This window comes from Calypte anna, chromosome 5A, assembly GCF_003957555.1.
Source record: "Calypte anna isolate BGI_N300 chromosome 5A, bCalAnn1_v1.p, whole genome shotgun sequence".
Taxonomy (NCBI): Eukaryota; Metazoa; Chordata; class Aves; order Apodiformes; family Trochilidae; genus Calypte; species Calypte anna.
The window spans coordinates 22,597,200-22,620,877 of NC_044251.1; the positions used below are offsets into that span (position 1 = coordinate 22,597,200).

Here is a 23,678-nt window from a genome sequence, read left to right on the forward strand (position 1 = left end):
CTTGAATTAAGTTACTGACCTGAGATGAATTGCTTTAGATTTACATTTGTTGCATGGCCAGAATGACATTCCCTTTCTGTATGTTTGTGACCTTCCTGTGCTGTTGTGCCTGGTATTGTCAGCTTATCAATTCAGCCTTTTATGAGTTTAGTGGAGAATCAAATTTAGAGAATAAAAGCCAGAGTTACCTGTTTAAATATAAGTAACTTTGAGGATTAGCAAAAGTGACAGGGAAACTGATTGTACATAAAAAGCAATAATTCAATGTACAAGAGTGTTAAGTATTTCAAAGTTTTCCCTGTATAGAAGCCACCTTTCTGAATAGTCTGTGAACCTCTGAACAAAGAAAAATGAGCCATAGAACAGCCTGCAGTTCTGAGACCAGGAAAGAAAATTGGCATTTCCAGGAATTTGCTTTCTGCTTTTAAGTATGCCTTCCAATATATCTGTAGTACTGAAGGAGAGATAGAGCTGTTAGAATACCATGTGGGAAGGACTCCTCTGAAGAAACTGCTGCTCCCACAGGCTTTGGAAGTATCGCGTAACACTGTTCTCCTCTGGAAAACCAAAACTAAATCCATTATAATCTTCTTCTCTAGTAAAAAGGAGCAGAGCTATGAGTTAGATTTGGAGCAGAATGCCTGAATTTGAAGAACCAACCTCTATCTCCAAATGTATTGCATGAGAGACCATTTGATTTAGTCAACATGGGAGAAAAGATCAGATTAATGAACTGGGCTTCTAGGCCAAATCCTACAAGAATGAAAACACACTTCTGGATTTGGAAGAAAATAGGGCATTATGGTACACAGAACTCCAGCAGCACGTGGTGTGTTTCATGAAACAGTTCAGTTAGCTAATGCTATAGCTCAGGGACACATTCTGCTTTTTGATGAACTAAGTGGTTGATCTTGGGACTGTAACTTCTATTTTCAAACCCTTTAAACAGGTGAAGTAACGCTTGCAGGCCCTGAGATGGAAAGTGATATCCTGAGCTGTCATGAGAGGAGTTCTCTTTTTAACAGTAATATTGAGAATAACACACGTGAAGGGAAGAAACTCTCCTGAGAATAGAAAAAATATTAAGATCCTAGAGCTATATCACACTGTAGCACTTTGATCTTCAATAAACATAGAGAGGAATTGTGAAGAACTCAGTGAGTAGCTGAACAAAACAAAACAAAACAAAACAAAACAAAAAAAAATGTTGTTAATGAGATATTATGACTGGGAAAACAATGGCAAATGCCATGTCTACTAGAGAATGACAGGCTAGTCAGCCTAACAGCAGATCCTGGAAGGACTAGAGCAAATTTGCCTAGAAGCTTCTTTCAATCACACAAACTTTGAATAACCCACATGGATTTTCTGAGGACTAACAGTGCAAGATGAGCACTGCCATTCCTGCCATTCCTAGCATGGGTACAGCTTCTCCTAAAGTGGCCACTGCTACTCTTAGGGGTGGAATGTCCTGGTCTGAGCCAGGATAGAACAAATTTTTCTTTCTAGTAATTTTACTTTTCACTTGTCTCTTCCAAATAAGTGTAGTCACTGAAATTACCAATACAGTTTTCAGTCAGCATCTGCTTCTAAAACCAATAGCTCCAATGTGTACGCTTACTGATGTAGAATGGTATGCAGAATCCAGGGCAATGCTTGGTTCTGCTAAACATCCCACTGTCCAGAAAAAAAAGGGAGGAAAAGGGGCAACACTTGTGACCCTTCTGTCAGGAAGAACAGATCAGACAGGTAAACAAAATTGACAAAAATATTCAATCCCATATGCATCATACTTGGTATAAATCTGAGGGATCATAAGGGCTAAGCTCTCTCTTCAGACAGCATCCTGGGTGGGCTCTGTCCATTTGTCTGCCTTTGATCCCAGTCCATGAACTCCTGAATCTGGGCACTCCTGCATGCAGTTCCTGTGTGCCACTGACTCCAGCAGCTCAGTCAGGGGCTTTCCCAGGACCTGCCATATAGCCTTGGTGGTGATGTCAACACTAAAGGGGGGGGAGTGTGATACTGGTTTTGTATAAATTTTTCTGTATTTCATTATTTTCTTTTTTCATCATTACTGTTTCATTAAAGCAGGGTAATTTCATTTCCACCCTGTAAAACTCTCTCCCTTATTTTCTTTCCTTGCCCTTTCTGAGCAGGGAAAAGAGTTAATAGAGAACATCTGCCATTTGTATAAACTGTGACTCTGGCCAACCTCATTGCTTTCTATAATGAGACTGGCTTTGTGAACAGCAAGGATACATGAGGTGGTGTTTACTTGGACTTCTACAAAGGCTTTGATATGGTGTCCTGCATTACCCTTTATCCCAGCTGGTGAGCTATGGGCTAGGTATGTGGATGATAAGAGAGGTAGGAGACTGGCTCAACTACTGATTCAAAGGGTTTTGCTCAGTGACAGAAAGTCCAACAGGCAATTTATCACCAGTGATGCCCCAAAGGGTTCTATGCTGATTTCAGTATTGTTTAATGTCTATGTTGATAACCTGAGTAATGGGACAGAGTGAACTCTCAGGAAGTTTGCAAATGATCAAACTGGTTTGCAAATGAACAAACTGTTAGTGAGCTGCTATCAGAGGGACCTCAAGATTTTCTGCATCTGAAATGGAGAATTCCTGTACATCAGGCTGCATTCTAACTGAATGGAAGAAAGCAGCTGAGTAGAAAAGGTGGGTAGCCATATGAATCTGATCCAGCAATATGCCCATGGGGCAAGGAGAGCCAATTTCTTAGTGATTTGCCTTAGCAAGAAAGCAGCCAGGAGGTTAAGGAAATGGATTCCTCCTGTCTGGTCAGCAGTTGTGAGACCACATTTGAGATACTGTGCCCAAGTCTGGAGCAAGAGACACAAGTCACAGTAAGAGACTGGTATCAAGAGTGCAGCAAGTCTGGAAGAAGGCCAACAAGGTGGTAAAGGTGCTGGAAAACATAACATATGAATTAAGTCTGAGATAAGAGTTTGTTCATCTGTAAGGGAGGAGAGGGAGGATATACCATTCTGAACTACCAGTGTAGGAGTTTATAGAGAAGACAACTCTTTGACACTCACCATGATTGTATGAAATGCAACAGGCACAAGATGGAATATGGAAAATTTTTATTTAAGTAGTTGGGTGGTAAAACACTGGAGCTGGTTTCAGCAGTTGTTGAATGTCCTTTCTTTAGGATATTCAAAACTCAACTGCAGAGGTTCCTAAGCAATTTGATTACACTGGCCTTCATTTCACTTGGAAGAGAGGAAAATAACATGACTTCTCTAGGTTCTTTCTAATTATTTGATGGGGGTTTTTTTGTTTTGTTTTGTTTTGTTTGGGTTTTTTTTGGGTTTTTTTTGTAGGTTTTTTTTATGAGAATGCCTGTATATGTTTTGTTTTATATGGGAGAATAAACTTATGGTTTCTTATAACTGAGCCATCAGCATTACTCATTGCTGCCAGCTTAATTTAAAGCTGCACTGGCATCCTAAATTACTTTTTATCCATATTTTACTGTTGCTATACCACATGCCGGAGGATGCTCCTAAAAGACCAAACAGAAATTATCAGAAGTTTGAGAAACTAGGATTTATAAACAACTTGTCTTTCTTTCTTTCCTTCTCACCTTCCAAAGAAGTGAGGAGGTAAGTGATTATGTACTACTTGCATGCCTCTCTAGCTGTCACCTGTAGAGCTCTGTAGGATGCAAGTGCTGCAGTTTGAGGAAGAATTGAGTGACCCTTAACATGGGGCTTAAGAGGCATTCCAGGCCTGGAGATGAAAGGATGAAGAACAAATCCCCTGTATTATTGAAGCGTGTGAAAGGCATGAAAGAGCTAGAGGCAAATCAATAGTTTGCATTTACAGCACAGGAAAGAAAAAAAAATAGATATAGTGGGATTTATTTTTCCAAGTTATTTCAGAGATTTTTTTTTTCCTTTTAGGAAGCACAGAACTGAGCTTTCTGTAGAATTGTAGGCCCTTGGCACCCTGGTAGGTGTACCCAAGAGGGAGTTGTCTCCCAAATAAACTATTTGGTAATGAAATTCTTTATTTGAATTATAGCTGGCAATTCACAATAAAGCAGTGAAACTAAAATATTGAGGTTCAATGCTTGCAGAGCTGGAGATTAATATAGACTTGAAATATGAGTGAAGGAAATCTTTATCAATTTTAATCAAAGTTTCCCTGTGGGAGTAGGAGATTAAGTTAAGAGGACTACCAATTTTTAGCTATTCGTTCACCTTTATTAATTTAACTTGTCTCTATAAAACTTTCTAGCAATAGCCATATAATACCATCTGATTCACTTATTCCTCTAAGAAATCCCTTCTCCCTGCCTAGGTAGGTACTTGGATACCACCTGTCACTGGCACACCTTAGCAATGTGTGGTGATATGCCTCATTACCTTTTAATGTGATGACAGAGTCATTTCAAAGGCTAGCAAGTTAAATTTCCTGTCTTAGTTTGTACAGGCCCTCTTCTAGAACAGGAAATGCCAGGGCATTTAAGATTAAATAAAATCATAGAATCGACTGGGTTGGAAGGGACCTCAGAGATCATCAAGTCCAACCCTTGATCCACTACCGTTGCAGTTACTAGACCATGGCACTGAGTGCCACATCCAGTCTCTTTTTACGTATCTCCAGGGATGGAGAATCCACTACTTCCCTGGGCAGCCCATTCCAATGCCGGATCACCCTCTCCGTAAAGACATTCTTTCTAATATCCAACCTAAACCTCCCCTAGCACAACTTAAGACCGTGTCCTCTTGTCTTGCTGAGCGTTGCCTGGGAATAATATACTGTATATAGTTGCCAAATATACATAAAATACTGTATATAGGTTCCAAAAATGTAGCATTAAAATATACTCAAAAATGTGTGAGAAGTTTTCTGTGAGGTTGTTATGAAAATTATCTGTAATATTAATTGAAACTTACTATTTCTATACCTGAAATTATCTAATACTTTCAAAAGGAAGTTTAGGGAAATTATTGTGGTCGTTAGATCAATGTGATCAGCCTACAACCCTTTCATTATCCTCACTTATGTTACATATTGCTCCATGTAACTGAAGGCCACAGACTCAGGACCTCTCCAATCATGATGTGTTTTAGTCTAGACTGTGACTGCTGAACTTCTCAGGAAACAATAGTGGTGGAAAAGCTTTCAGAGAGTGGCTGAATATCAAAGCTGTAAGAGTTCTGAGTCTCCTCTTCCAGAGGGAAGAAGTGGTGCAATTTTTTGCATGCCTCATGCAGTTCATGTTTGATGTGTTCATCATGGCAATGGGAATATCTTGGTTGCCAAGTATTGCTGAGGCTGTGGTGTTGTGTACCTGCACCATCCTGCTCCTCTGGGTAAGGCCCAAGCACATCTTTACCATTGAATCTCATGGCAGAAGCAGTTTCTGCCTGTAAGATGGAGGCCACTTCACTGTGGTGTAAAAAAATGTTATGCTAAGGTGATTTCTATCAAAACAATTAGAAATTACTAGAGTGGGTGGCTTTTGAGGCTCAACTTCACTGAAGGAGAGTAGCCAGGCATGGGAGATTAGACATCTTCTTTGAGTGAAAATACATTTGTAATTGGGAAAGCAGAGGATGCTGGAAAAGAACTTCTACCAAAACCAAAGCAAACTCACTGAGGAGAACAAAGTCCCAGGTCAAGGTGAGCAAGTTATTCAGAACCACTCTGCTTTTCCTCTCCCCTGCTGACTTTCTACAGATACAGTTGTTCTTGAATGATCACAATCAGTATATCAAAATAAACGCTTTACAGAGTAAGGTAAAAGGACTTGCTGGCAAGACTGTAAATCCTTTCATGGAACAAATGATAACTCAGCTCAAGAGCCCTTTTGTCCTGGCACTGTGGGAAGGATATAAATTCTCTGAAAGTATCTGTCAGTTGGAATTGCTCTGCATTCATCATGCCAGCTCTCTGCATCATTCATGAATGTCATAAGAGACTAAAGAATTGGCACTTCATGGTGGGAATGATTAAACAACCATTACTCTTGTCTTTTACTCTGGCATGGTACCTTATAACAGATTGCCTTTATAATGCTCACATATGTCCACCTATACTAATGGTGGCTGTTGTCCTTTCATGGTGGCAAGAGAAGGAGGCACTAGCAAGAAAAGCTGCACATCCTTTACAGAACACTTTCTGTGCCGTATTATTAGCTCTGGGTACGTATTGGTTTTATACTTCCACTATGTGACCTTGGGAAAGGGTTAGAGAGCCTTGGAAATGGTGAATTTCTGCAACTGCATTTCCTGTAATCACTAGCCTTCTGGTAGTTGTGAGGGACAATTTCATACTTAAGGTGAGAACTCTGACATTTTTTTCTTGGTAGACAAAACCAGCCCCATTTAGTCCTAGAAGACTAGACTGTATCGAGAGTAATAACCATCATGAGAGTGGTGTTGCAGGATGAAATTTAGTACCAAGGACCAGAGATCCAAACTGCAGGAATTTTACTTACAAGTTTTTACTTTGGACTATCTCTCGTTTGGCCCTATGGAATATTAACTTGTTAATAGCTGGATTGCATCTTCTAGTTTGGTTTTATCTGAAAGGAGTCAAATTTTTATAGTCTGAGGCTACACTGCTGCGTACCAAAGCATAGCAAGTAATGATAGATCAAGAAGTGTATTTCAAAAGCATGCTGCTAAAACAAACTGAAGTAATATAATAATTTATGTTGGAAAAGACCTTTAAGATCGAGTTCAACCAAAAACCTAACACTCCCAAAGCTGCCACTAAACTATGTCTGTAAGTACCCCATCTACACACCTTTTAAATACCCCAGGGATGGTGACTCAATCAGTTCCCTGGGCAGCCAGTTCCAGTGCTTGATAATCCTTTCAGTGAAGAAATTTTTCATAAGATCCAATATAAACCTTTGCAGGCACAACTTGAGGTGACTTTCTCCCTGTCGCTACTTAGTTGGGGACTGACACCCACATGGCTACAGCCTCCTTTCAGGTAGTTGTAGAGAGTGGTGAGGTCTTCCTCGAGTTCTTCCAGACTAAACAACCCCAGTTCCCTCAGGCATTCCTCACAACACCTGTTCTCTCATCAGCTTCATTGCCCTTGTCCGTCTCAATATCTTTCTTAAAATGAGGGGCTCAAAACTGAACACAATGTTCCAGGTGGATCCAAACCATGAGCAGCCAGTTTCCCTATGAGAATGCTGTGAGAAACAGGTGTTGACAGTTTTACTAATGTCTAGGTAAACAACATCTACAGCTTTTCCCTCTTTCTGCTAAGCAGATTGCTTTGCCATAGAAGGAGATCAGGTTTGTCAAGCAGGACCTGCCCTTCATAAACCTATGCTTATGGCCAGAAAGGTTAGATCTTCTAAAACCTGCTTCCTATTCCCAAATGTGCTGCTGATTTAACATGTGAGATTTTGTAAAACTTCTACCTTCCGGGGCTCTTAGGATTATCTGATAGCAAAAATCTCTTGCCCATCTCTGTTTAGCATTCAAGCCTGAAAATTTGATCTCCTGCTGTGAAGACTGTAAAAGTAAACTGTGTTTTCTGTTTTAATACCTGTGAATAAGGAAACATGAATAGGTATGTAAGGTATAATGAAGAATTACTTTGATTTAAAACAAAAAAACACCCTGTAGTCTGTAAACTGACCACGCAAAATATCATGCTACTTAAACATAGAGTGACTAAATGAAACTGAGACACCAGCAGTTGTCTTTGTGGTATATTGTCTGGGGCTTTTTTGTTTGTTCATTTTGGGGGGGGGTTGTGGTTTTGTTGTGGTTTTTATTGTTTTTTTGTTGTTGTTGTTTTCTGATTATTTTAATGGAATAAACTGTAGCTGAAGGATCAAGGCTAGAGATTCTTTAGGTGGGAGTTAAGTGGGCTGAGATCAATAGTAGCAGTTTGGCCTCCATCCATCTTCAGCTATATCTAGGCCATTTTGTTACCATTCAGATTCTGTAAAACTGTAGTGAACTAACATCCCTATTCTTCCTCCAGGCCCCAAATGAGCTATGAATCCTGCTGTGCTTCTCATTGCTAACAGTATTTTTTGTATTCAGCTCCTCTGGCATGCTGCCTTCTGGGCTTCTCCAAGGACATCCTCTCCGTGGGCTCTTTTATCAGGAAACACCAAGAAATAAGAAAATGCATCCAGATTCCAAGTTCTCTTTGGCAGCAGAATGCAACTAAGAAATACTTCCATCTTCCCTTACTGAATTTAGTCAGGTGCACCTAATGAAGTCTCTTTCCAGGTGGCAGTTAACTTTGACCCCATTAAACATGTCCTGCAAGGGTCACAATAACTGGACACTGTTTCCTGGAAACTTTTGCCCAGTAAATTTTGTATTTCAGTTCTAGTGTTTGTAATTTCTTTTGATCTTCTTCTACTGGTGCATAGTGGTTTGAAGCCTTCTGTCTTCCTGTAATGAAAGTTGTATATTGTTGTGAATAGTACTTTTTTTTTTTTCCCCCAGGATGTTTTCCATTTTCTGTGTGTTCTGGTTTGAGCCAGTACAGAACCAAATGCTCTTTTTAGTTATTTTACTTTTTTGGTTAAGTCTCTTCTAAGTAACTGCACTGGCTGAAATTAACAGCATGTTAATTATACTTGTGTACTTATACTGACTTATATTTACTTCTATAGAAACGAAAGTCACTGTTTGGTTCTACTAAACTTCTTACATGCCAGAAGCTAAAGGGAGAAAAAGGGGCCACACCTGGCATCCTCCTGTGAGTTTGAGTGGACTGTACAGGTGACCAAAACTGACCAAAGTATTTCATCCCACAGGCATTACACTTACTGTAAAGCTGAGGGATCACAAGGGTCAAGCTCTCTTCATCTGTGGCTGGCATCCTGGATAGTCTCTGTCTGTTCATCTGCCTTTCATCCCAATTTGTGCATTCCTGAATCTGAGTTCTTGAATCCGTGTAATCCTGAATCCAGTTCCCATCTGCTTCTGATTCTTGGATCCCAGTCTGGGGCTTTCTAGGGTCTGCCCTGAAGGCTTGGTGGTATTGTGAGCATTATTAAACTGAAGGGTAATAGTGAGTTTGCATATACTTGTATATATTTATACACATTTTATTATTGTCTTCTTCATCATTATTATGTCATTAAATCCATTTATCTTCCAGCCCGTAAGTCTCTCTCCTCTACTCTGTTTCCTTCCCCTTTCTGGGAAAGGAGGGGGGTTAATAGTATCTATCATTTAATTGCCAGTCCAATATTAAACTTTGCCACTGTAGTGTGTTTAAAAAAAACCAAAAATGTAGTGAAATGAGGCAACCAGGTGCCACTAATTCCCAGGGAGTGGCATGAGCTTGTGTTAAGCCCACCTGTGCCTGATTAGGGTGGGCCCCCACTGCGCATGAGCAGGGTTAGGGGGCCAATAAAAGGTGAGGCCTGAGACACAAGCTCAGCTCACTCCTGAGCAAGCCAGCAGAGAGGTCAGTCAAATCTGGAGCAATAGCACTGAGCCAGGCTGACCAATCCTCAGGGCGCTATTTGTGAACTTCTGCTGGAACACCTGTTGGACCTCAGAGCGCCGTGCCCTAAGAGAGGTTTGTCTTGCAACACAAAAACAAAACCAAAAACCCCAAACCTGGATGAATGGTCTTTGTGGTCTCTTTCTAGACTGACATCTGTCATCTGGCTGCCTAGAGCTGTGAGGCCTGAATTTCATATAAAACTGGTCTCTTTACTGAAAGAGAGGACTTAAAGGCTGAGGGTGGTGGTATGATAAAAGTCTGCAAGGCAAGGTTGACACTGAGAATGTAAATGTGGGGACAGACTACTGTGTCTTCTAGTACAAGAACTAGGGAACAAGTAACTTGTTTATCAAAAGCAAGTATGAAAAAAGGAGATTCTTCACACAATAAAATTATTTGGTTTGCAGTAGATCTCAAGAAATCCTCTAGTCAAACCTTTGCTCAGAGCAGTCTGCTGTAGTGTATGATCAGATTGCTTGGGGTTTTATGTAGTTAAATCTTGAAAGCCTCTGCACATGGATATTCCAAAATCTCTTTGGTCAACCTATTTGACTCCACATCTGTGCTTGTGAAGGGAAAGCTTGTTCCTTCTATTACATCAGATTCTCTCACTTTGAGCTATTCCTATTGCTTTCTGTTTGTCAACTGTGCACCACTGTGAAGACCCTACCTTTTTTTTCTCAGTAACCTCATTGAAGGTGCTGTAAGACTGCCATAAGTTCCTCTTGGACGTTGTCATCTTCAAGCTGAACAAAACCCCTTTGGCCTCTCCTCACAAAGCTGGCACTTCAGCCACCTGTCTTTTTGTGGCCCTTCACTGAGCTCGCTGCAGTCTGTCAATATCTCTCATATTGTGGTCCCCAAAACTGCATTATTCTAGATGTCAGTCTAGCAAGCACTGAGTAAAGGGAGTAATCACTTCACCTACTAGTAGACTATGGCCCTGTTAATAAAGTATAGGGTGCTGTAAGCTGCCTTTGCTGATGGGGCTCACAGATGGGCAGTGCTCAGCTTGCTGCATCAGTGGTAGCTTTATACAAGTCATTGCTAAAGTTTTGCAAGTCATTACTGTGAATGCATTCAAGGAGAGACTGGTGAGTATTTGGAAATAAGTTCTGAACACAAAAGGCTGTTAGTTGCTGGAAGGGCTTGTGGTCTGGGTGCTTCCTTTAAGGAAACATGCTTCGCTGTGCTTTTTTCCCCTGGCCGTCCACTTAGGATCAGTGCTGAAGACATGACAGTGAACTAGCCAGATCCTTGTCTGACCAGTTATGTTTTTGGTTATACAAATGAAGATATTACTGAAGTATTTCCCTGGTTGCAATCTGTTCTGTTTACACTGATATGCCTATGAGCATCTTGGGTCCATCTTAGCAGCTAATCCCTAAATTCCTTCTATGATGATAAACATCCCCACCATGCCCCATGAAAAATCCAGCTTTGAGAAAAAAACCAATCTTCTCAGTATCCTGGATCTAGGGAAATCTGTAGTTCAAGTGTAAACTGTCTTGGATCTTCTAGTAGTTCTAGGAACCATACCTTACTTTCCCCTTTTTACTCTTCCAGTCTTTTTAATGCAGTGTAACTAATAAGAAGTAGCATACTGTCTGATCCAATTGTTGGCTGATGCACACGTACTGGGAGGAAAGTGACTCGCATTAATTTGCTATCATTAAAGAAGACAAACACAGAAAACAGTCATGATCTGAATTGCTGCTTTTCTTTTGTGTTAGTCTTGCAGACTTTGTAACTCCTCCCTCTTTTTGTAAAAAACCAACTCCTTCATATTTTGAAGTGTGAAAGGAATTTCAGTTTCATGTCAAACAATGTCTGCTTTTTGAGATGCCAGCTGAGCATGGTATTCAATATGGATCTGAAAGTGTTTGTCAAGAGAGGAGCATCCTTAAAGATAAAAAAAAGCTAGTTCATGAAAACTTCCTTTAAGCTTGCTTTTTTTCTTTTTTTTTTTTTTTTTTTTTGAGGATTAGACTGGAAGTTTTACATTATCAGAGATTTTTATTTTCTTCATTCTTAAACAATTTAAATTTCTTGATAAATTAAAGGATGTTTCAGCATTCATGTCAGAAAAGTCTCAGGTCTGTCTTTGTGTGCTCCTAGGAAGGATCCTGTGGTGGAATGGTCAAGTGAGCCAGATGATGAGGATGATTACATACTCTGTAACCTTTTAAAACCCACTCTCCAACCCTACCCCCTTTTTCTCATTTTTTTTCTTTCTCAAGGAGGTGTTTGTATTAATTAGCATATATCTTGTAAACCCAGGGTGTGAAAAGTGCAACAGCTGGGTCACAGGGATGTGTGTCAGAGAGTGAGTTTTAGGAGAACAAAAAGGAAGACTGTTCCTGATTGATGATACTCAGTTTTGACTAGACCTCTATTTCTTGATGTGTATAATTGACTGAAAGTAAATCAAAGACATCCCTGGGTTGTCCTTATACTGCAGATCATTCCATATGCTGTAAGAACATTGGCATGTATGTTAGAAGGAAGGGATTGTATTGATGTCTAGCTTGTCTCTTGTTTCCTGAGCCCTGGTTCATTCTTTTAGCTAAGAACTTCTTTTATTTGGTAGACATGGAATGAGATAGAATAAGGAGGAGTAAAACAAATATTAGGATAACAGTGTATTGAAGTTTAAGATTGAGGGTAACTGGATGAAAGCTTATTACTGGAGAAGGAAGAATAGCTGCTGTCAAGACTGATGCCTTGGTAAATATGGAAGGGCAGGAGTGAGGCTGGCATACACCAATTTATTTCTTTTAATTAAAAAAAGATCTATTAATCTTAAATTCAATCTGATCACTTCTCAATTGATCTGGTTTTTCTCGTTTCCTAATTTGATTTATAATGGTAGCTGGAAATGATATGTAATGTACTGTAATAGCAAGGCAAAGAAGTTGTATCTAGTGGAAATCTAGCAGTGCATCTAGTGGAGAACACCCCAAGGAGTAATTTACATACACATGGAAAATCACAGAAATTGGAAACTGGAAACACCTGTTTGGTTATCTCTAGACAGTGTAGATGTCCCAGCATACCTAAAGTTGACCCACTTCAGATGATTTCAAGTAATGAAGAGTGAGACTAATCACCCATGCTCTTTGCGGGGTATATTGCAAAACTAGATAAAAACTTTGCTTATTTTCACCACTATTTTGTTCTTAATGCATATGGACACTTGTATTTCTTTATCCTCAAAATTTTCTTCTGTCAATTTTTTCAAATTTTTTACTCCTAAGAAATTCACTTAGGAAATTTGGAGATGCACAGTGTGAATGGTCTTTTTGATGTGTCCAAAAATAATTAAGTTTGAAAAACAGCTGTCAGCATTTTTACTCAGTTAATGCATGTCCATTTTGAAGGTGTGCAGGTATCAACTTCTATTTAATGCTCCTGCTGCCATTTGATAAATTTCTGGTGAGCAATAGTCAGAAGCCATTTGAAAGTCCTGATGCTCTGACTTGTGCAATCTGTATTGTTTTCTTTAGCTCCCCCTTAATGATGGTGTTCATAGCATGCCCCATTTTTCCTCAGGAGTATAGCAAGCATAAATAAGTAAGATGTTGAAAAGTCTCACTGTGTTAAGGCCTGAAGGTCTATGCCACTGTTGGTTCGCTGACCAGATAATGCAAATATGCAGCTTACCTTAAATTGTGAATATAAGGGAGAGACATTAGGGCAGCAATCAGATTAATCTGATCAGATTTCAGGCAAAACCTCTGATCTGTTTTATTGGAGATTTCTATTACAACAAAAGTTGGTCTTAGCAGCTCTTCCTTGATACTTTATCTCCACTTTCTAAGGAGAGCAGAATAGCTCTCATATACCATTTTTTTGTGGAGATGTTTTTTCATTACGTAGCCAAATAATGATGCTTCCTGCTGCAGCAAGTTTGGTGTTCTTACTGCATTTCTGCAAATGTATGCCTGATCTCTTCTTGCTTCATGCTAGTATTCTGTCTGACTTGTATTTCTTTACTAGTGACTTTTCTGATGATGAAAATAGTAAATAAACCACCAAGTGCAGGTATAATGACATGAAAATCACCATTACTTTTTCTTATTTCTATGAGTTTTTCAGACCTCTGCCTTGTCTTATTGAGACTCTGTGGGAATTTCTGAATGTCTGCAAAAACTCTCAGGTCTTTGTTACTTAATTGGTTCTTGAAAGGGCTACTCTGATCATCTAAAGGGCTGCCTGTGGTCATGTACAAAGTGTTACTGGTTCCATTCCTTGGCATTATTACTTCTTTAAAATAACCTAGATTTCAGTTTCATGTGAAGAAAGAAGGGCAAAATGTCACCAACCCAAATTTTCCTGTAGGTGAATTTACAGCTTCTTGTTAGAGAGCAGAAGGTTATGGTTAGTAATAAACATGGTAGGACTTTCACACCAGCAAATGCCCCAAAATCAGAATTACTGGACTAAGCAGAAAATACAGAAGGAATATAAGGGAGGTACAAAACAGGAGGGGGCAAAATAAAAAAGAAAACAAGCAGTGGGTAAGGACAGTGCAATGCTTTTGTTTATTTACAAGTCTTTGATTAAAAATTGTTGTTTTCCATTTGTCTTTTTATTGAGGAGTGAAAAGGTAAATTTACAGTGTTTTTACAAAAAAATTCAGTAACTAAAACGATATCTACAGTTTTTAAAGAGTTCTGTGCAAGAGAATAAAGACATAATAATTGAGGAAAAGATGCCTTGTTTTGCATATTAGTTTAGATAGGAAGACGTTGTCATTAAGGTTACATGTCTAGTGGGTTTTGGTGATTTACCACCACAGTGAGGATATTTATGTTTGTGATGGGTCACAAGTGGCAGAGGGCTGCAGAGCTCCCAGTGTGGGAGGAAGCCATGAGGTGTCCTGTGTGTGGTCACAGCTGGCTCTGACATGGATGAAAACAATCAACAACATTCCAGAACTTCAGCCTGGCAGAGAAGCACATGGTGCTTCTGGCCACAGTGAAACAAGTGTATGTTGTGCTGTAGCTGAGGCAAAATGGACTGTTGATGGCTTAGTAGATGCAAGTAGGGAATTTGCAATGGAATATTTAATATGGGGAGATTCACATTATCCCTAAGGCACAAAAGTAGTTATATCTTGTGCAGATGTGACAGACTTGTTTTCTACTGCTTTACAGGATTAGTGTTAGACAGGATATAGCTGCAGCAGCAGTGGTGTGCTGATTGAAGGACACTCTTTCTAAAGAAAGGCTTTTGAAGTCTTTGGGCAATGATGAAGAAAAAGTGATAAATGACTTAAAATTATAGGTGGTGGTGCCAAATTCAGCTACATGTTTCTGAGCTCACTAGGAGGTTTTCTTTGCTGTGACTTATAACACTGCTTATAACTTTTCTGTTAGGAATTTTCCATGAAGAGTCTTTGCCTCCAACTATTTTTTTACTGAAACTAAATAATCAAACAGCTCTTTTCATGAACATAGCTAGCAGATATTTGCCTAAGCTAGATGTGAAGACTTTAAATAACAACATTTTCATGTGTGTTGCAACATATATATCTCCCTGAAGTTAGTGTTATATACTAACTGTATATAACTCCCTGAAGTTAGTGTTATATAGTTAAAGTGGGGAAACACTGTAACAAATACAATGGAATTGATCAGTCCTTCAGACTTTTCTATTTTCAGGGCACAGTTGGTGTTGTGTTTATTAAAGGAGGTATATAACTAAACCATGAACAATGAAGAAAAAGTAAATATCAAGTGACTGCTCCTTAATAGCCATTGTCTATCTTGAGTAAAAAGTGTCTTAGAAAAATTGCATGCTCTTGTGCAATAAAGAGGTCTGTAAAAAAGCTTTGGTTCAATGAGAAGATCTCAAGCTTAGCAGACTATCATTTCATCAGCATTTTCACAGCTGAGTTCTTCACTTAGTATATGGTTCTGTGCAAGACCACAAAGGAAGGATAGTTACCACTTATAATCAGAATGAACCTTTGAAAGTAAACTAGTCCAACCTGCTTCCTCACACCACATTAAAGCAAGGCTAACCAGACAGAGTTGTTCAGCCCCTTTTCAACTTTCTGAAATCTCCTTTACTGAAGTCCAGGGCTGTAATTCTATTCTTTGTCTTTTTTAATTCTCTTGGAGCTTTAAGCTTCGTGAAGTTCAGTCAAATAGATGCATTCAAATCAAATGTGTTTGTGTTGTGGTTTTGGGGTTTGATTTGTTTTGTTGTGTTTTTGGTTTCATAAGGTGATTGCTGTGTGGTTGTATCTCTTGTTATCATTACTCTTCTGCTTTTTCTTGGTGTGTGCATGTTGTGTTTTAAGACTGGAGAGACTATTTTGTTCATACGTCAGGGTAAAAAAGTGGTACTGGTCCAATATTAATATACCATCTTTTTCTAAGCAAGACAATGGGTATCCTGTTTACCCTCAGAAAGTTGGGGAAGGAAAAGGACATTGACAAACCCAGCAAACAAGTGGCTTTTCTATCATCATACAAATAATTCTGACCTGGACAGTAATGAAACAACTGTTGGCTGCCAAAGCTTCAGTTAACAGATTTGTTTGGGTAGTGCATAAGTTATGGCTATTTCATCTGATCTTAGTGAAACAACCCAAAGTACTGAATATCTTCAAGTTAGGCCTAGAAGCAAAAATCTGTGAGGAGAAAATGAGCTCTGTTAAGCAGTTAGTCCCATGACAAGCCTATGAAGACATAATTGGTTCTAAGTGGTGTTCATAGGAGCACTGACATGCTCTACCTGCAGCCTGATAGTTCTTAGAGAGGCAGAGAAATCATCTATCTTCATAAATAGCAAAAAACTCTCTTCTAAGATTGTCTTTGATAATGAAGGGCCTGATAATCAGTACAAAAAATGAGGAGAATTTGCAAGTCAAGTGAGAATAGTTTGAATGGCTTTGGAAAGTAAGTTTTAATCGGTGAAGCCATCAACGATGAATTAACTCGTTTTATTTAACACACTGCTATGTTTGGGCTTTTTTTAATCTGCAATGCCACACGCATAGCTTTAAAAAAATTTGATAAACTGAGGCTGTGTACTTGTAACGTAGTTTACAGTGGGATATTGGTTTCCCTGCACATGGGAAGAAACCATAGGTAATTCATTACCAACTCATCTCCAGCTATCTCTCTAAGCAAGAAATTGCAGATACTGTTGGGGATGCATTTAAACAAAAAGATGAGCAAAACCCCTTTTCTACGTATTTTTCAATAGCTGTGCAACCTCTATCTTGAATTCAAAACTGAACAAGAAGATAGAGTTCAGCCTGTAAAAACAGTCTTTCTGGAACTGAAATTACAGATGTGCACAGTTCCATTATGCCAGTGTGCTCATTTCTTAACTCAGAATCATAAGTAACATTTCCTACCTAACCCTGATTTCCAAGACATTTGTTTGAACTTACTGGGCATTCTCTCATGGGTATGCACAGACCTGGAATGAAGGAAAGTGGAATTAATTTTCACACTGTCGTTGAGTCAGCTGTTTATAGATAACATCTTTTATGTGTATGAGGTTTTGATGTCTATTTTGGCAATGTGCTGAGATGTCTAGAGGAAGTCTCCTAAGCAAGGGTGAAATTTATCAATTATTTCTACTAATATGTAGTAATTATGTGGAATTCGGTTAATAAAGAGCTATAGTTTTGTAGGCATGTGTAGAAAGTACCTATATGTAATCTCACATGGTTCTGTATCTATTTACATTTACTCTGGGTTGCTTGATATGTTGCTTAATGGTATACGGTAGGAAAAAAAAATCAGTTGTAGTTTCACTCAAACTGGAAAACATACCCACTATATTACCTGCACTTTCTTATAGATTTTTCATCCGTGGTGCTTTAATGGGAGCTGGTTATTTTTGTTTGTTGTTCTGTAACTTGTGACTTGTTGTAATAGTGCTCGGAAGATGAGGTACAGCTGAAGCACTGAGAAGTGCTGTGCCTGTCTTACCCGTAGATTTGGTTCTAGGACAATTTAAACCAAATTTTCCAGTTAGCTCAGGGACTGATTTTATAACTACTGAGATAAAATCTAGCTCCACTTGTACTGAGGTGCAAGGGAGAATGTGAACTCCAAATGCTTCTCAGCTTCCTCATCTGCAACAATAAGTCCTCACTTGTGAGTTTGTCTTGCTCAGCTCAAATGTCCCTTGTGAATGTGGGAGGACAGTGTTCATCTTTTGAGAGGTTTGGTGGTGTCCTGAAAAATAAGGTCAAGGAGCAAATTCCCAGGCTCATTGTAAAGACAAATGATGCTGGAAATCTGTGAGCCAGATATCCCAAATTCTTAGGAAGTGTTGAGAAAAGCATAGCCTCCCACTGTATGTGAATAGTCTTCATCTGAAGACAAGCCCAGACTCAAAGAGAGCTGCCAGATATTCTCTTTGAATCCCCATGTAACATTGAGTCCCATGCTTTTGAAACAGGTGCAGCTTGCTACGGTTTCCTTTTTTTCCCCAGTGGTAGTGTCCTGTCTGGCATTTCCTGGGCTATTAACACTAATGAAATCTCAGAATCACAGAATGTTAGGAGTTGGAAGGGACCTCAAAAGATCATTGAGTCCAAACCCCCTGCCAGAGTAGGATAACCTTGTGTAGGTCACACAGGAATGTGTCCAGGCATGTTTTGAGTGTCTCCAGAGGAGACTCCACAACCTCACTGGGCAGCCTGTTCCATTCCTGAAAAACTCTTCCCTTATCTTTATCTTAAATGTTGCTTGTTTTTATTTGGGAACTAATAAAATGTACTTCTTAAAGTTGCATAGAGAAGAAATTTCTTGAATGATTTATAGCTTAAAAGGAAGCTTGCTTGTTTGTTTGTAGGTCCCCTGCTGTGATGTGTGTAGGAAGATGAGGATATTCTGAATAACATACATGCACCTTTAGATTACTCTGTAAGTGTTTGCAAGTCTCAAGCCCGTGCTCATTTGAAGGATGAATTTTCCATAAGGAAAGAATTACTTTGTTTGTTACCAAGTTTAATGGTGCAAAGCTAATGGTGAAGGAACAGATATGTTTTGTCTGATAAAAAGCTTTTTCACCTTCATATCTCTTTCCATCACAAGAAGTGCCTAGCATTCCAGAGCCATTACTTTACAAAGCAAAACTTACCATTTTATAGAAGGAAGGATGAAGTTAGAGAAGGCAGTCTAAAGCACTACTGTGTGTGGGTCCTAAGATGCATATGGAGACAATTCCAGTTCAAAGATGGAACCACAACATGATTTGTGGCAAAATAAAAGGATTTTAGTACCTGTTGTCCTCTTCTGTTACCTTTGAAGTTATAGTGCTATTATAGATGTTAGCAAATAAGGTGACAAATGGGTAACTAATACTTTTTTCTTTGGTTTTATGTTTTGTAGCTGGTGCCACATATATATTTGGGAAGAGTGGAGGTCTCATCCTGTACACCTGGCCAGCTAATGACAGACCGAGCACAAGGACAGACCGGCTTGCTGTGGGCTTCAGCACTACAGTGAAGGATGGCATCCTGGTTCGGATTGACAGTGCCCCTGGGCTTGGTGATTTTCTGCAGCTGCACATAGTGAGTATAGATAGACCCATGTCTATGCCAGACCTGGGTTTCTATTAATAAAATATGCATTCAAAGAAAATTATCACGATAAAAGAAGCATCATGCTCTGCACTTTCTATATCCTCAGCACTCATCATATTAATCTGCCTTAGCTTCTTCTAATTTAGGCTTTTCTAGAAGTACTGAGTGGGGTGAACAGGGAACCAAGTTGTGGCAACAGCAGTAAAAAGGGGGACACACACATCAAACCAGTGGGGAAAAAAAAGCCTTTCAAGATTCAATAGCAGTAGTGTTTATTAAAAAAGGAAAACCAACATATATATACATATACAAATATATATATCAGCAGTGTCAATTTACTGTGGCATATTCACAGTTCTGAACAGCTGGATTTATGATAGCACCACTATTCTCAGAAGGCAGAGTGAAATGGAGTGATCTGTTGTTTTTTCCTAAGCTAAGTGAGAACTAAACAGATCTTCTAGCTGATAGAACTAATGCTTGCTTTAGCAAGATAGTTCAAAAGAATAAGACTTTAATGTTAGCAAAACTTGGCTTTGCAAGAAGAAGCTAGACTTTTTTGTGAGACCAAATAATACTGGAAACTTCTAAAGTTACTTTAGAAGTACTTTAGATGATGCTTTGTGAGGGAGAGACAATTTTTTGCTTCCTTTTCCTTTGTCAACAAAGTAGCCAAGAAGCTTATAAGACGTAGAAGCTGGTCATGTTAATTGATGCTCATCTTATTTCCAATATTTTATACATAAGAGGAATGTGCCATTTGCAAGTTTTGACTGAGCCGGAGAGATGTTGAAATTTCAATGGAACTTGAATATTTAAGTAAACAGTGGGAGTGCCAGGGACCAAAATGCAGACCTAATGTGAATGACTGAGGGTTTTAATCTGCTATTGGATTCTATGTCCCAAATCATGTTGAAACAATGGGTATATTTCAGTGTGATTCTGAAACAAGGGTCAGGGCTAGTAGCCATTGCCAGCATTTTAAGTGGTTTTATTTTGAATTTTATTCTCAATTTAAGATTAATTTGGAGGGATTATAATATGAGCTTGAGCCATTAGACTGTGACCAGTTTTCAACAGAGAAGGACTCATGGAGGATGTCATTGATGGAGGCAATCTTGAACATAGCAATCATGAATTGGTAGAATTCTCTGTTGGAGAACTAAGAAAGACAGTCATCAAAACTGCTGTCTTGGACTTCTGGTGGACAGACTTTGACCTGTTTTGAAGACTGGTTGACCTAGTCCCTTGGAAGACAGCACTGAAGGGCAAAGGAGTCCAGGAAGGCTGGCCATTATTCAAGCACAAAGTCTTAGAAGAGCAGGAGCAGGCAATCCTCCTGTTCTGGAAGACAAGCTGGCAGGGAAAACCAGCCTGGCTCAATACAGAGATCTGGTTGCATCTTAGGGAAAATAGGAGAGTTTATTGTCTTTGGAAAAAGGGACAGGCCACACAGGAGGACTACAAAGATGTCTTGAGTTTATTCTGGGGGAAAATTAGAAGGACCAAAACCTGAAACTAATCTGGCTGCAGCTGCCAAAGATAACAAGGAAATTTTCTACAAATATATTATCAACAAAAGGGGAGGACTAAAGAGAACCTCCAACCCTTATTAGATACAGGGAAACATAATCATCACTAATGAGGAAAAGGCTGAGGTACTCAGTATCTTCTTTGCCTCTGTCTTCAGTAGTGGGGCCAGTTTTTCACTGGGTACCCAGTCCCCTGACCTGGAAGATAGGGATGGGGAGCAGAATGAAACCCCCATAATCTGAGAGGAGATCATTAGTAACCAGCTGTGCCACTTTGTATGAGATTTAACAAAACTAAGTGTTCAGTTTTGGGCCCTTCAGTGTAGAAAGGATAAACCAGTGCTGGAGCTCATATTTTCTCTTTCCAGTCAGTTTTGGAAATGAATGAAATTTTTTCTTTTTCCTCCCCATGTATTTTGCTTAAAATGGCATGGTGCTAGTTTCAGATTGTTTTGGATCTCTAAATTAAAGCTATTAACTGTAGCTAAAAGTTATGTTGTCTGCTTCATGTAGTTTGGCCAATTTTATCCCTGAAGATGTACACTAGCAGCAACTATAGAACTTGTTCAGCTTTAATTTCTCTTGTTCTTTTATCGTCAGGATGGATTAGGAGGATTTGTGAGTCATTCATGAGGAGCTAAGGCATGCTGCTGGGAGCATTCATAAATATCACTGACTACCTAAGTGTTCAAATAAAAAAATGTAGTCTGAGATTCATGCTGTTACATGCAATAGAAAAGCTGAGGAGGAACTTAAAGTGTTACTGGCTTCTTGAATGTCTGGAAGACTTTGTTACCTCTCGTTTATGGTTCAAAGTCACAGAAAGGAACTCATATCAGTATTATTTTAGAAAAAGTAGAAATCTGAGATGAAAATCGCATCTTGAAATGGTTTAAAATGCAAAATCATATAGGATGCAAACTTTCTATGAGGCCAAGATCTTTCATAACTGACTGAAAACTACCACATGCTCATTGCTATCATGTTCAAAGAGTCTCTCCGTCTTCTTGTCTTCAAAACTTTGTCCTTCCATAGGCCATTTTCAGGTGTGAAGACAAACAAAGCAGTGTGGATCAAATTATAATATAAATATTATAATAGAAACCCAAATTTGTAGATCAGAGATATGAAAGCAGATTAAACTGATAATAAAAAACATTTGTAAAACTGGAGTTACTTAAGCCATAAATCATATTGTAGGAAAATGAAAAAATAGTTATTAAAATAGGGAGGGCCAATGTTAATGTAATTTATTTTTTTGTATACTTAGCAACTTCTTCAGGAGCAATTATATTTAGTAGCACATTCTCTCACTTCCTGGGATGTTCTGTTGGAATTAGTGGCAGGAGCCACCTGTTGATCATTGCTTTCTAATGGACATCACTGAATTAAAATTTAATCCAAAAGTTGCAGTATAGTCTATGGTTTTATCGAGATCTGGTCCTATTTTAAAGATTGTAAAAGTGACTCATACTCTGCTAAGACAACTTTTTAATAATTTGCCTGCTTTTTTCCATATAACTTACATTGTGGACTTCTTTTCATTACCATTTCTTTCTATTTGCAAAATTCAAAGCTATAAAAAGTTACCTAATTAACAAGTTACACATTTGCTTATTTAATTTGTGCTTGTTCTGTTTGGATTAATTTTTTAATTGAGTCTTTCAGACACTGTGGAAAATTTATTGACTAAGATGTCCATTTTATGTGACAAAAAATTACAGCCTCTAAAACTATTTTCTCTTCTGATTTACAATGAGAAGCCCCGAAAAAAGTTGCATACCATCCAGATCAGTCAGATGTGAAGAATGAGTTGTTTGTATGAACAGACTGTAGCGCATGGGAAGAGGGTGTTCTTATAGCATCAGATCCCTCCTTATGAGATATTTTTTCCCTGCTTTTTGAGGCACAAAGTCCAGACCTGTACCAGAATTTTTTGTTCCATGATGGATGCTTAAAGACTACATGTGTGAGTTGTGGTTGAAATGTTTCTATACATTTCATTGCCTTACACTACCACACCTATTTTGTGGTAGTGCAAAAGCTTTCATATAGATAAAATGGGGAGAGGAAGACAGCTGCAGATGGCTATGGATATCATTCTTGTGATGACCATGGAGAGAGAAATCACCCTCCATGTGTACTGCTGGTTTATTCTGCAGTCTTTCATTTTGATGTGTATTGTAAGCTGTCATCTCACATCTGGCTGTCCAGAGTAGCATTGCCAGACTGTTGCAGTGTCTGAATTGCTTGTAAAAAGTCGGCTCTCAGCTTGGGCAAAAAATTTTGGGAGGAGTTTTAGTTAAGTAGTCCCAAGCTAGTGGGGGTCAATTTCTTAGGACCAGGCTGCTACAAAGGCTACACAATTTGGTGAAGAAGAGTTTGATTCTTAATCAATAAGGATAAGAAAGTCTTTCTTGAGCTAGAGATGGCATTGCTAAATGGGACTGAGCATAAAATAAAGAAAATTTACATGTCCATTCTGCCAAATTTGTGCAGTTATAATATGACTGCCCAAAATCTGAACTGTATGGTTGTAGAGACAATTCTGGCTCTTTTGTTACAAAGACTTCTATGGAGACTCTGTCCAAAACTGCAATGCCATGTTATCTGAGCAGAGAAAGAAGAAGTAAAAGTGGAATTGGAATCAGGAGAAGGATAACCACAGGGGATGTATGATGAACTGAACGTTCTAAGGACTAGGGTGAGATAATAAATGGAGTTTGTGTCCTGCTTTTCTATAACCAAAATCACCTTGATGCAAAATATTTCAACTTTTTAAGGCCAGATTTGGAGTGAGAATTGAGAGTTACATTTTCTACCCAAGGAAGGAGAAAGAAGAGGGTTTCTTTAAGACTGGTCTTGTTTATTTTGCCTCTACAGAGGCTACAAACCATGGAGAAAAAAAATTACGCTATCTACTTTGATCTCCTATCTTCTGTTTTGCTTTTTTAAGCCACCTTTATGGTTAGTTTTATCTTAAAATGTTTTTTTCACCATGTTAGATCTCCTTTTCTGCTCTTGTATAAAATTCATAATTTGTTCGCGTTTAATTAATTTTTGTGAATACAGGTAATTTCACTCCCATTTAAC

At 38.8% G+C, this 23,678-nt stretch overlaps 1 protein-coding gene across 11 annotated transcripts in view; it reads left to right on the forward strand.

The window, feature by feature from the left end:
- Nucleotides 1-23,678, forward strand: part of NRXN3 (neurexin 3) — an 897,015-nt gene that overhangs the window by 635,776 nt on the left and 237,561 nt on the right. For all 11 annotated transcript variants that reach the window (XM_030451649.1, XM_030451652.1, XM_030451650.1 and 8 more), the window contains one exon: nucleotides 18,860-19,041. In XM_030451649.1, the coding sequence (XP_030307509.1) occupies nucleotides 18,860-19,041 (182 nt within the window). The remainder of the gene's footprint in view (nucleotides 1-18,859; nucleotides 19,042-23,678) is intronic.